The sequence below is a fragment of the Pyxicephalus adspersus genome, chromosome Z (assembly GCF_032062135.1).
Source record: "Pyxicephalus adspersus chromosome Z, UCB_Pads_2.0, whole genome shotgun sequence".
Classification (NCBI taxonomy): domain Eukaryota; kingdom Metazoa; phylum Chordata; class Amphibia; order Anura; family Pyxicephalidae; genus Pyxicephalus; species Pyxicephalus adspersus.
In genome coordinates, this window is record NC_092871.1 from 21,146,973 (window position 1) to 21,159,850 (window position 12,878).

The 12,878-nt window shown below is 38.2% G+C and overlaps 1 protein-coding gene across 3 annotated transcripts in view; it reads right to left on the reverse strand.

The window, feature by feature from the left end:
* The window catches only part of LTBP4 (latent transforming growth factor beta binding protein 4), a 67,930-nt gene that overhangs the window by 20,955 nt on the left and 34,097 nt on the right, over positions 1-12,878 (reverse strand). For all 3 annotated transcript variants that reach the window (XM_072431583.1, XM_072431585.1, XM_072431584.1), the window contains exons 4-11: positions 10,296-10,398; positions 6,119-6,193; positions 5,912-6,034; positions 5,577-5,741; positions 5,102-5,275; positions 3,643-3,852; positions 2,395-2,520; positions 140-265 (exon numbers count right to left, since the gene is read on the reverse strand). In XM_072431583.1, the coding sequence (XP_072287684.1) occupies positions 140-265; positions 2,395-2,520; positions 3,643-3,852; positions 5,102-5,275; positions 5,577-5,741; positions 5,912-6,034; positions 6,119-6,193; positions 10,296-10,398 (1,102 nt within the window). The remainder of the gene's footprint in view (positions 1-139; positions 266-2,394; positions 2,521-3,642; positions 3,853-5,101; positions 5,276-5,576; positions 5,742-5,911; positions 6,035-6,118; positions 6,194-10,295; positions 10,399-12,878) is intronic.

Genomic DNA, 12,878 nt, shown 5'->3' on the forward strand with positions numbered 1-12,878 from the left:
AGAATGCATGTGACCTGTATGTTCTGTGATTTGCACTGTGAGGGGTTAGAAGGTATGTGTGTTGTGCAGTTTAGAAATGTGTGTGAGTTCTGTGATTAGTAGATTTGCGTAATCGTTGGCATTACAATAAACGCCCCACCTGTACATTCTGTGCCTTGAGGATTGGTGCTGAAACCTGCAGAGCATGCGCATCTGTAACTGCCCACTGTGTTCTCACATCGTCCATTGGCGCACGGACTTGGTCTCTGCCGACATTCATCCATGTCTGGGTAAAAACATTTTTTTTTTAAAAAAGTGCCATTTAACAAACACTAATTAATGACTGTAAAGATATCCAATACAAAAGGAAATATTGTGATATCTATTTGGTATAATTTTCTGATCATACACATACCTACTTGATTATAGTCATCTTTTATACCTATATCTTCTAATAGATCTTTATTTAAGGCATTTACAGTAGGACATGAAAGTAACTTAATTTTCACTATTTAGCACAGCACAAACAGTGCTGGAGCAGAAAGACAGCCCAAGGGTAGCCACCCTTTGGATTAAGGACAAAACAGATTAGGATTAGGGGAGGTGTTGCAACATAGGTGTTGTTAAACTATTATAACTAGGAGCTGACAATTAAAATTACTAATGACCTGGCTGTCTATGACTTTATTACTGAATCTTAGACCTGGGCTAAGTGCAAAGCAAGTGAAGTCCTAAAGAAAAAAAATTCTCATCCATAAATTTGTTTCAGGTCAAAGACTAAAAAAAGTACTGAAGATTTCAAGCATGACAGCCAGGGAGCGAGGATTTTCCAAAGAAGGTTCAGTGGTGAAAGCCTGCATAAACCTTTAAACTCTAATGCTGATTTGGTTAACACTTTGCACTCCTAACATGTAACTAATTTTGCAAGCCACACCATCTGTCTATACCACAGACATCATCTATGTAGTGCTGACTTCCACGGACACATGAACATTGCTGGGAGGATTGAGAAAGATTCCGGTGAAAGGCGCCATTATCATCAACAGCAGACTTCCAGGCTGCACATCCCACGTCATGGGCTCATTCTTGTGCGACATGACTGGGGGAACTGCCAGATACAGTTTGTTTGTTTCTTAATCTGATCAACATTTTGCATTTTTATGGCCTCTAATTGGAAACCAGAAACCATGAAAATACATTCCCTTGGATTTTTGGAAAAAATATTCAAAATATGAAATAAGCATTTAGCAAACCATTTAATGGTCCGTTGGGTGTCCAACAGCAAGAGGGGGTAAGCAATCCAGCCAAACACATGTGGTCTCATTTTTAACAAAAAAGAAACGGTGCTTTCCATCACATTGAATCAAATTCCTTTCATCATTTAACATTCATTGAAAACAAACAGCTGACCTAATTGGTTACTTTGGCCAACACTTCTGCTTTTCTTCTCCACTGTTTTGTTTTTGATAATTTGATAAATGTGCCCATTGTTGTTATGTGATAAAGAGTAAGGCTATCCTTAACCATGTTGTTAATACAAATGTGTCAAAGCAATACTTTGTAATGTGTAATGTTTCAAAAATAATTTGTAAATTGTATTTATAAACCAGATGCACAATTGTTACAGGGAAACAGTGAACTAGAAACCTAATTGGGTGCGGAAGTCTAAGAGATAACATTTTGATCAGTGTAATGTATCTACAGCTTTAGGTTTTTGAAATACAATACTAGCTTCTTTGGCTTGCCTGCCCACTGGCTTTGAAGCAGATGTTTCACTGGGGAAAAACCTGTCATTGAAGGGCACACTGGCGTAGGATCAGAATAGCAGTGGAGGTTCAGGATATAGAGCTTGTATTGCTGGAGTTTCATTTCAAGTCAGAAAATGCTTTCAATTTACCATTTTTTTTATTTTTTGACTATTTCCAACTATTATGTTTCTTTTACGCTTTAGATGAAAATCTGTGTATTTTTAAAACCAAAAACAGTGATCTATTTTGTGTGTAGGAGATAAGGATGGCCTGATAATGAAAAAAACCTAAGGCTGGGTACACACGTGCAATAATTGTCGTTGGAAAGGATCTTTCTTTCGCCTGCACAATGCATGAATGAGTGCTGTACATACAGCACCATTCTGCTCTTTAAAGAGAGGGGAGGGGGAGAACGACGGAGCGGCACCCTGCTGTGCACTCTCCCCCTTTGCTTCCAATAAGATCGTTCGTTGTCCATCGCCCGTTGATCTGCCAGGACGGTCGTTTGGACGATGGACGACGGGTGCTGTACATGCACCAGATTCCCGTCCGATATCAGCCCTTAGCTGATTATCGGACGTGAACCATTGGGCGTGTGTACGTAGCCTAAGATTTAAAGCAAGGTGCGCCAAATTTGTGCCAGCATAAAAAAATAATAAAATCTTACCAATACAGTGGGTGCCCTGCGTACTCAGCCAGTAACCATTGTTACATACACAGGTGTAGCTAGCAGGACGAGGCTCACAGCGCCCGGGACCACAGATCTGCGGGTTCAGCTCACACAAGTTTGACTCTAAAAACAAAAAACCAAGCTCATGTGAATTGTGTTCTTTTTAGCTATGAAATCAAATCCTCGAAAAACAAATCAAGTTTTGCTTTACTACAGTGTTCTCTTTGAAATCTAACCATGAAAATTCAGCTTTGAATGTTTGTACAGTGAATATGAAGGCATGGCCATCTGGTCCTCTTCAATCTTGGTATGGGCAACCCATTCGGAAACATTTCTGAATCATTCACTGCAAAAGCTGAAAAGTCAATATGACTGTTTGGGGTTCTACCAGAGCATAGCAATTGTGTGCGTGTGTGTATGTGTGTTTGTGGGGACGGGGGGAGACGGTACAATCAGGTGCCAACTTGTATAGTAACTATGGTGCCCCCATCATTTTTAAGGGTAGCAATACCCCATGTTCTGCATTGATTCTTTCAATAATAACTCTGATAACTGCATTTCTTCTGGCAGTCAGTTACTAAAGAACGCAACATGGAACTAAGCACCAGCAAGGAAACAATTATTATTATCATTATTATTATTACACAATAGTTATGTAGGGCCAACATTTTATGCAGCACTTTACAAAGTCCATAGCCATTTCACTAACTGTCCCTCAAAGGGGCTCACAATCTAATGTCCTTACCATAGTCATATGGTTTTGTTGGGAAGCCAAATAATCAAACTGCATGTTTTTGGAATGTGGGAGGATATCAGAGTACCCACAGGAAGCCCACACAAATACGGGGAGAACCTGCAAACTCCATGTGGATAGTGTCCTGGCCGAGATTCAAACCTGGGACCTAGCGCTGCAAAGGCCAGAGTGTTAACCACTGAGCCAACATGCTGCCCAAACAATATTTAAATGTTGGGGCAATTGGTGGGAATCAAGTCTCTGCCAAAAGAAAATCATTTGTAAGTATATGCCCACACTTAGATGTGAGCTTTAAAATGCAGATCATTTTTTTAACCTAAATATGTAATGGCAATATGTGGGTCAAAACAGGACTCTTTCCAGCTCAAGTTTCCTTGTCCATGCTGTTAGTCGCCTTTGCAAATAATGTCCTACACTTTGAAAACATTCATAATTGCTGCTGGTTTGCATCCAGTGTCTGACCCATTACAAAACCAAGCCTTCACACTTACCTTGAGGAGGTGATTGTACCTCAGTGGCTACACGTGCTGGTGGAGAAGTAGGAGGAAGTCTTTCGACTGTAAATGAAGGTCTGTTTATCTGTATTTGTGTCCTGTCCGGTCTGTGAATCTGTATTGTGTCAGATGTCCTTTGGTCTGGGACTGGGACCGGTGGTCTGACCTGTTCTCTGTCAGGTCTCCTCTCCTCCACAATGAAACGACCTACAATTGCAGACATTGTGATGTTACTTGACTAGCCTATGTTTGGGTAAAAATGAAGACAGGATAGAAATAGACAGTTAGTTAAGTGTGGTGGGGTTATGCTGGAAGTGGTAATTGTAGAGGAGACACAGTTTGGCTGCCTTGAATACCAATCTGCCATCATTAAAACTTTGCTCTGTGCATTTCCTTAAATAAACTCCAGCATTGGCATTCATCTAGTGATAAGCAAAATTCAGGTAATAAACTGTAACTTTTTGCACAGATGTTTCTGGTATACAGGGAATCATGTAATTTGTAGATCACAGTTGCTTTTCTGAATGGCATAGCTCCCCATAGATCACTCACTAATATTTAGAAAGATCAAAAGTGCTAAATCTGTGATTTTCCAAATTAGATCATTTGTATTTGTCACATCATTTGCATTATTTGTATAATGAAGATATACAATATACCTTATGGCAGTGCCCAACACGAAGGTTTGCAATGTACTTAAAACATTAGAGTTGGAGCCTGACTCCTTTGATCCTTCTTTATAGCTGTCTATGAAATAATAATTGTTTAGCTCTTTAAAACTGGCTGCTGGCAACTGGACTGGATTGTCTGACTCTTAAATTCCACATTAGCGTGTCTGTTTATACATAATAGGGTTCCCTATGTGTTTTTCTAGTGTGTTTTCAAGTTAAACAGTGCATTAGCCAATATCAGCAGCATGAAAAATGTTACCTTCAGTTTTAATGAATAAGCCTTGCTCATTTAAAGTGGACATGTCAGTAACTTTATAAATGAATAAATTCCTGGCATGTCCCACTGTGCACCAACTGAATCTTTTTACAAATAATATCCAACTTTTACTATTAAGAATCGGTGTTTAAACTTTGTGCTGTGATTTTGCTCTGAGATGGTGTCACAAGTCTGCTGCAGGCAGGAGGAAGTATTTTCTTAGACTATTTTCTCCTGGTGATCAGGTTTCAATATTGTACCTTTGCAGCAAGTCACAACATAAGAGGGTGCAAGAGGGGCTGAAGCATTGTCACAGAAATTCTTTAATAGTGACCACAGTGAGAGGTTATTTTTACCTGTAAGTGTTAACCCTTACATATTGGCATATTTAGCAGGTGCCTCATAAAAAATATATATCTGCAGAATGGATGTAGTATTAATGTGATCATATTATATTAAACCGTCAGAGGGTACCTAAGTTTGTGGTGAAGGGAAATATGTTACAAATCTATAGGATTTGGAGCCCTACTTGTGACAGGCCTCTGGGGTGGTGCAGGAGTGGACACAGTCAAAATTCTGGATTCAGGTTGACGTTGAACTGGTACCCTAGCCTGATCAAGCCCCACATAGCGGTGGTTTATTCTCAGGTCTGATGCGGAGTAATGATATCCAGGCCCAGCAGGGCAGGTCTCCTTAAAGCCATCTATAAAATAAAACCAGACAAATGGCAGCATTAACTTGTTGTACTGCAGTGGTCTGCCCCATACTCAACTATGGTTAGGTTTGCATGCAGTTGCAGTGGATCAGGGTGCAGTTACCTAAAGTGACAAATCCTTTTTGGCTGCACGGATGCTATTCCTCCTCTGGAGGTAAAATCGCACTGCAACCACAAGGACAACTGTTCGCAAACATGTTACCATATGGTGCAGTTTGCTTCTCCAAGGCACATTGCAGCACTTTGCTATGCACCTGGGTACAGCTAACCACTAGGGATGAATCCTTACCTGTACCAAAAGGAGGGCAACTTTCACATGCTTTGCCCCAAGCCTTTCCTACACGACTGCAGCAACAGATCTGTTTGGTAATGTTGCGAAGGATAGGGAGGGAGCAACCGCCATCCCGCAGAATGCGGAAACAGGGGCCTTTGGCTTCTGAGATCACATGATGGGCTAGAGGTAAAAAATGTAATTGTTAAACAGCAAATCCAAAAATGTGTAATCAAACACTCGTAATGCTAATGAAGAAAACATTTCCATCTTTCCACTCTCTCAATGTGTCTCTCCTTTTTTACCTCTAGCTATACATCGTAGCCTCATATTTTAGAAGAAATGTCACTCACATATACAGCTGCTCCTTGAAGAATCCAGAAGAAACCCATCCTTGCACACACAGGTAAAGCTTCCCCGAGTGTTGGTGCAGTCCCCATACTGACACAAGGATTTATCTTTACATTCATCAATATCTGTTTTGAGAAAAATAATTTTAGAGGAGGTTTTGTTGAATATAGGTACGAATAACAGAAAATGAACATGCAAAAATACCTTACCTACACAAGTTCCATTGCTTCTCTCAAAGCCCTTAGGACAATTGGTATCTGGGAAAATGCCAATTACAGACCCGTCTGCAGAAAAAAATGTGCATTAGGCTGATTTTACAGAAATAGTCAGGTTACTGGAAATGTACCATAGTTGTAAGTTTATGTTTAATAACTTAATAACTTAGTACAGCATATTCTTCTTAAAGGTTGCAAAGTTGAAACCCCTATATAGGAATCACTTTAAATTATAACTACAATCAAAAACAAAACCAGCTTTTGGTGTACTATTTACCTTCAACCCAGAAATTTTTTACCATTGCTTATCCTTAGTTTGATGGCTAATGTCATTCAACCTACTTCCTCTGAGTCCATCACGCACCCGTCTCCGTGACTGGACAGTGAAAGAAAACACCTAAAGATATACAGAGTTCTCTGCAAAGGATATAAAGTGTTTATGGGGACTAACTGAACACAAATTTTTAAAAAGGAGTGGATTATAAAACATAAAACAAATATGACTTTTTGCTAGTGACATTTTAAGGACTATATATCCAAACCCATGAACAAAAATGTATTATTCTGCAGCTTATTATTCATTAGATGTATTTTCTATTGTTTACCCTTTATTTTCAATCAGCTTACTTATTGTACTATATCTATGAAGAAGGAACATTGGTACACTGCTCACTCATAATACAGAAAATAGAACATCTATCCCTTCCCTCAACTGAATAGAGGAAGTTCATTGATAGAATTTTTTTCCACTTTTCTGTGTCTGTATTTGCCTGGGTTTGTTTTTATTGAACTTACTGGTTTACAAACCCTAACCACACAAAAAAAAACAGGTAGCTATGTACTATTTTGTTATTGTTATACATTTGCATAAGAATACTGCTTCCTTTCTCAATATCTGTACAGCAAGACTGGCTCCAGTACTGAAGGCATAAAAGTGAGGTGCTGACCTTTAATAAACACATTTCTAAATCCCCGCATCCCTAAATAAATTCTATTGCATTTTAATATTTTTCTGATCAATGCATTTTATTGCAACATGCTTTAAAAATTCTGCTTGCTGCAACTTTAGTGAGGTTTTCAGAAAATGGACACAAAAATCAACACACTAAACTGCACAACACCAGGCAAGTCAAGTTTTCCAAAGAATAATATTTGTCCACCCTCCTTGTTTACCCTATTTATTATATAAATAAAAAATAGAAGCAAGACATTCTCATCAGAATTAAAGTATCCTTGCAGTATTTCCAGCAGGTAAGAATATTTTAGTGCAGAAGGGAACTGTCCGATCACAATTAAAAAAAAAAAAGTATATGGTTCTGCTTTAAGAAATAAAACTGCTGGTTTACATGTAAAAATACTGTTTGGGGGTAATATGTCTGTAAAGTTTCTCAATGATCCAGATCACATTATATATCTAGTAGTAGATAGTCACATTCAACTGGACTGGTTCTTGTAATGTTGGAGACATTCTGCAGCCCTCCAGTTTAAAAGCAGCTGTAGCCCTAAATTCTATTTTAGTTTGATGAATTAGACCCAGACTATATTACTTTAGGAAGTTGATAGAAAGTAATGCATGAGGGAAATGATAAATTACCAACATTAAAGAAAGATTTTTCTTGCACATAAACTTACATAGCCTTTTTGTCAGTTTACAAAAAGCATTTCTTTAAAATGTCATATGCTGAAATAAGCTAATAAATATTAGCCTACCGTTTCCTTAAACTACAGTATAAAGTCATCTTTCGGAAGAATTATTGGAGGTTTGTCCCTTAGCGATTAACAGATACGAGAGTGGGAGACCTCTTCTGAACCCAATAAAGTTTCTGTCTGTTTTGTAATCACATTTATCTATCACAGATGGACACAATCTCTGGGCTCATGGTAAAGACAGATGTGTTTTTGGCATGGCTCTCTGAGCAGGATCATGTGGGTGGTTTTTTGGAAGAAGAATGAACCCCCTCAAAGGTTTGGCTGCCTGCTTCTCATAGCTATAAATGATGGCCGTGGTGATCTATACTTTGCACCAGTTCTAAGTGTCCCCATCCGTCATCACTCAGGGACATTGTGTGATGTTCCAGTGTTTGCTTTTTTCACTTAACACACAAAAAGAAACATTTTTACATCAGGGGTCAAGAATTCTTGTAAACAAGTTTGCAGAATGTTCCACGGAATGTGCAACATGTTTATAACCAGATGAAGAGAAAATAAACTTCAGTGTCTCATGCAAATCTTCATTTGCTGATAAAATAATCATAAAATGGGTAAAAGATAGCAATGCTGGAACAAAGTTACATTAAAACAAATTTGTCCGTAGTAACTATAAAACAGTCGGTTTATTATCAAAGACCTAAACCCCAACTCTGAACAAAATGGGTATCTTGATTTTGTAAAGAGTGGGGAAGAGTTAAAGACCAATCTCAGGATCTTATTGTTGCCTGCATCACCATTGGGAAAATTTACTTCTTGACCCTATGACTGGGGGCAGATGGAGAGGAAATCACGAGACATTTTCTTAGTGAGTCACAGCAGCAAAATAAACACTATTGTACAATGGAAAAATGTTATAACCATTCTTGATTTTTTCTATCTGTATTTTTTTGTTTCAATAACCACACCCCTCATGGATCTCTATCATTTCCTCTTCTAGTGTCAAATTAAAATTGAGACAAAACCGGCCCAATGGCATCACAGGTAGTAACAGAAGGTCTATCTAGAGTCCTCTTTTTCTTTTAGAAAAAATGTTGAGCTGAAGTTGTACCAGCCACCCATATTGACCTATATGTGCATGCATGCCAAAATCAGGGTATTGGCTGTCTGTGTGTATTTCCTCCACCAATATTTTATATCCATGCAAGTGTTCCATGTACATATTATTTATCACGCAAGCACTTAACGTAAAAATGATGATAGCGCTACTTTAAATGTCTTGATTGGTATTTGGTCTAAAAGTGCAAATACAATACACTGTAAAGACCACAATCATAATTAACACATGCTTCTATTTGACAAGAAGGAAGATATTATTCTAAAAACTTATAGACAAGCGCAAGCTCATGATCCTTGAACTTCATGAGAGCTGGGACCTACTATATCCTCAACTGACAGTGACATAGTGTGTAAATATCTTTGAACATTTTTTTCTAATGGTATATACTGTATGTGCTAGGCATCCCTAAAATTCCTGCGTGCTTTAAAGTGGAACTAAAGTTACACTTTTAGGTTTTTATGATCAGGCAGGTCATTATTGCAGAAAGGACATTTTTTGTATCTTATCTGCCTGGTTTCATGTGCGCATGTTCATCGTCAGCTTTGTTTATCAAGAAAACCTGGTAAACCCAGCTTTCCCTATATGTTCCGGGAATGAATCAATCTTGATTGGAAGACCAATCAAGATGACCATTGATCTTCTGTAGGAGGAAGAAGAGAAGGAAGATGGCAGTTCCCTGCAATGAATAGTGGATAGATGATTAACATGGGTTTAGTTCTGCTTTAAGTTGCTGACTAACTTGCTGCTAAATTTTGCTCAAATTTTTTCCACCACTGGTTATCATTCATAAAAGGTCATAAAACAGCTTATCACTGCCCCTAAAATACGGGATGAAGGACATCTTTATTTGGGATCCAGATCTGGAATATATTTGAAGGCATGGGCGGGAAAACATTCCATTCAATTTTATCCATCACGTTCAACTACAAAGGAAATAAATATATCCCAGATAAAAACCCTGTATTTGATCCAGAGGAAGGCAAAAAAATCTGATTCAATTTGCTCCAACAGGTAAAAAAATTCCTTCCTGATCCCATGAGGCAACTTGGATGTACCCTGGATAAACAGTCTCTGCTGTTTGTAATTTAAAACTTTAAAATCCAGGTATATTCTGTGTTTCTAGAAAAGCATCCAGCTTTTTTTTTTCTTAAAGCCATCTATAGTACTTGCTCTCTAATGGTATTACTCTATACAAGGAAAACCACGTATGTTCATTTTGTTTTCATGTGTAAAGATAAAAAAGTGGTCATGGCACCCCAAAGTCCCATTTGGAGTCAGGAATATCTCCATGCAAGAAGTGCATTGGATGCTAACCTCTAACACATTGCTAACTAAAAGTGCTTAAAAAGTTCACACATTACTATGTGTCTGATCCTGAAAGACAAAGGTACTTGTAAAGCCTACCTTGGTACCCTGGGCAGGGTGTACAGTCATGGACACCCCAAGCTACTCCAGAACCACGACAACAGATTTCCTGAGTCCTCAGGCCGGGGTAAGGTGAAGCACACTATGATAGAAGCAAAAAACATAATTAACATGATGAGAAAGCAGCTGTGCTGGCAGCAAGTAAGACTATGACATAGCAAAGGCTCAAAATGAACTAGACTCAGCATCCACCTCATGGGATAACAAAAAGCTGCTGTCATTCAAAGCTCCTCAAATCTCATTCTTTCCCAGGACTGTGCAGTTATATAATTTAGACAGTACATGGTCACTCATGAAGGGAAAAGGCTCTTTGATGAGACCCCAGGAGATAATGTAGTCATTTTGGAAGTGGAGACTTGTCTGTACAAATCACAAGGAAAGTCTGAGTAATAACTGAAAAAGGGAACTGGGTCTTTGCATCTGAAAGACTACTGTCTATTCTGTTCAATCCTAATTTATTTGAACCACTAAGATTCTTTATATTGTTCTATTACCCTCACTAGATGAAAGATACATTTCTGATTAGGTGCCATAAGCAATACAGCCAGTAAATCTATCCCAAGATTATTTCAACAATAAAGGGGCAATAAAATAAATTATAATATGAAAGTATAATCTGGTTTATATCACAAAGCAACTATCATTTTCCAAGAACTGTCATAATATTCTGTGGAAATATTTTTTCCACATACAGCTGACATCCCATCATGGAGTCCTACTAAATATCACTGCAGACTTTGTAGGCGGCACTTGTCAAGCCACTGTCATGAAAGAAATACGTTAGCATTATTAAATTGAATTACTAGACTTGTGGCTGACATATCATTAGGTTTTAATACTTTATGAATCGCCAAGGAAGTTTAGGCAGTAAAGGAAATCAGTAACCTATAACTAAGATTCCTGACCTGTGCTGAGTCAATTACTTATAGGGTACTGAATCCAGGGAATTTGCATTTAAGTTTTGAAAATACATCTGACAATGTACCTTTTTAATGCAAACGTATTATTATTCCTAATAGCCCACCTCCTATGCTTCTGATACTTTCCAACATGCCCTGGGTAGCCGTGTCAGAGCCATGAGTGAAAAAAACAATGTGTAAACTAGGGTCTGCATTGGAGCTTACACCTAAAGCCATGTGACAATGTCTGTGCCTGGTAATTGACCCATTAGGAGGCAAGCTCTTCATTTTGAGAAGGGGAGCTTTACATGACCCACCCCCTTACTAGCCAGGTTAATTAGATGTCCCCAATGGAGTAATTGGGGTATCAGATAAACCTGTTACTATGGACTGAATGGGCAAGGTTGCAGATTTATTTGAACTATAAAAATCTGACAGTCACAATTAAATGACAAGGAAATTAAAGTCGGATATACGATAGCTCTGCTGGAATGTACATGGTAATTAATGAAAGGCTTTTTCTCCACTCTCTTCTCATGTATGGTTTGCATTTTAAGGAATGACATGAAGAGCATAGAGAGAACTTAAATCCTAATTCAGTCCAGGTTTTAGGCTAATTTCCAATGTGATTGCCTGCACCTGTAGGAGTCTAATACAGTCCGGCTGTTAGCAGCTGTGTATGCTCTGTGATTGGTATCAGAACTGCTGAGGAAACGCCACTCACATGTTGTTCGGCCTGCTTACGCAACAAGGTTTTCATTTCCAGTTAAACTTTACTATGTATAGTCATGGTTACTGTTTCCCCACACAAAAGTATTTGATACTTTAAACATAAAAATAAACCTTGGATGTTGTACCCTTGCCTTTCTTTTTTTAACATTTTCATTACGAGTACTGTGTTTGGTCACCCCGCCAATTTAACATGTAGTAAAGATAAGTGTGATCTTATTGAATCTAATGAATCTTAGATATGAAATTGAAATTTCCATTTATTGGAGGAGGGCTAAAGATTATGAATAAAGTTTATTTAGTTTAACTTTGTTACTGGAGTCTGTCTGACATCATGGCTAAGGTCCACGAATTGTCATCAGCCTGTCCAGTAATTGATATTTGGCCACTGAGTATATTTCATTAGACAGTAGAATGCCAGCTGGCAGCACTTAGCCATAAACTTAGGAAAGTCAGACTACAGTAATAAACCTAAACTGAAGAGGGGCACAGAAGAAGCATTTTGGCTTACAGGCGTTAGAGATCAGCACATCAAAGTCGTAAAAAATGCACTTTATTCATTTTTCATGGAGGTTGCATATCTAAAAGAAACCAACGCTTTTTGGATGACACGTGTCCTTAATCATGGCAAAATCAAATCTCACCAATGAGTTTCAGTTGGTATGCAGCCTTACTTATGGCAAGCTATTGGCGGTATTTAATATGTAACCTCTGAGAAAAGTTAACAAATCCTTTATGAGACATCCTTTTTGATGTATTGATATCTGAAGTTTATAGATGTGGGTTTCCCACATATACAGTATTTTATTTTCTTGTCCATTGAGAGACAAAAGAAGCTTTTAACCTGACACTGGCAAACAAAAAAAAACATAGGCCAGAACAGGATAACCCCTCCTCTTACCGGCAAGCTTCAGCTTTAGCTAGCATCAGAAAG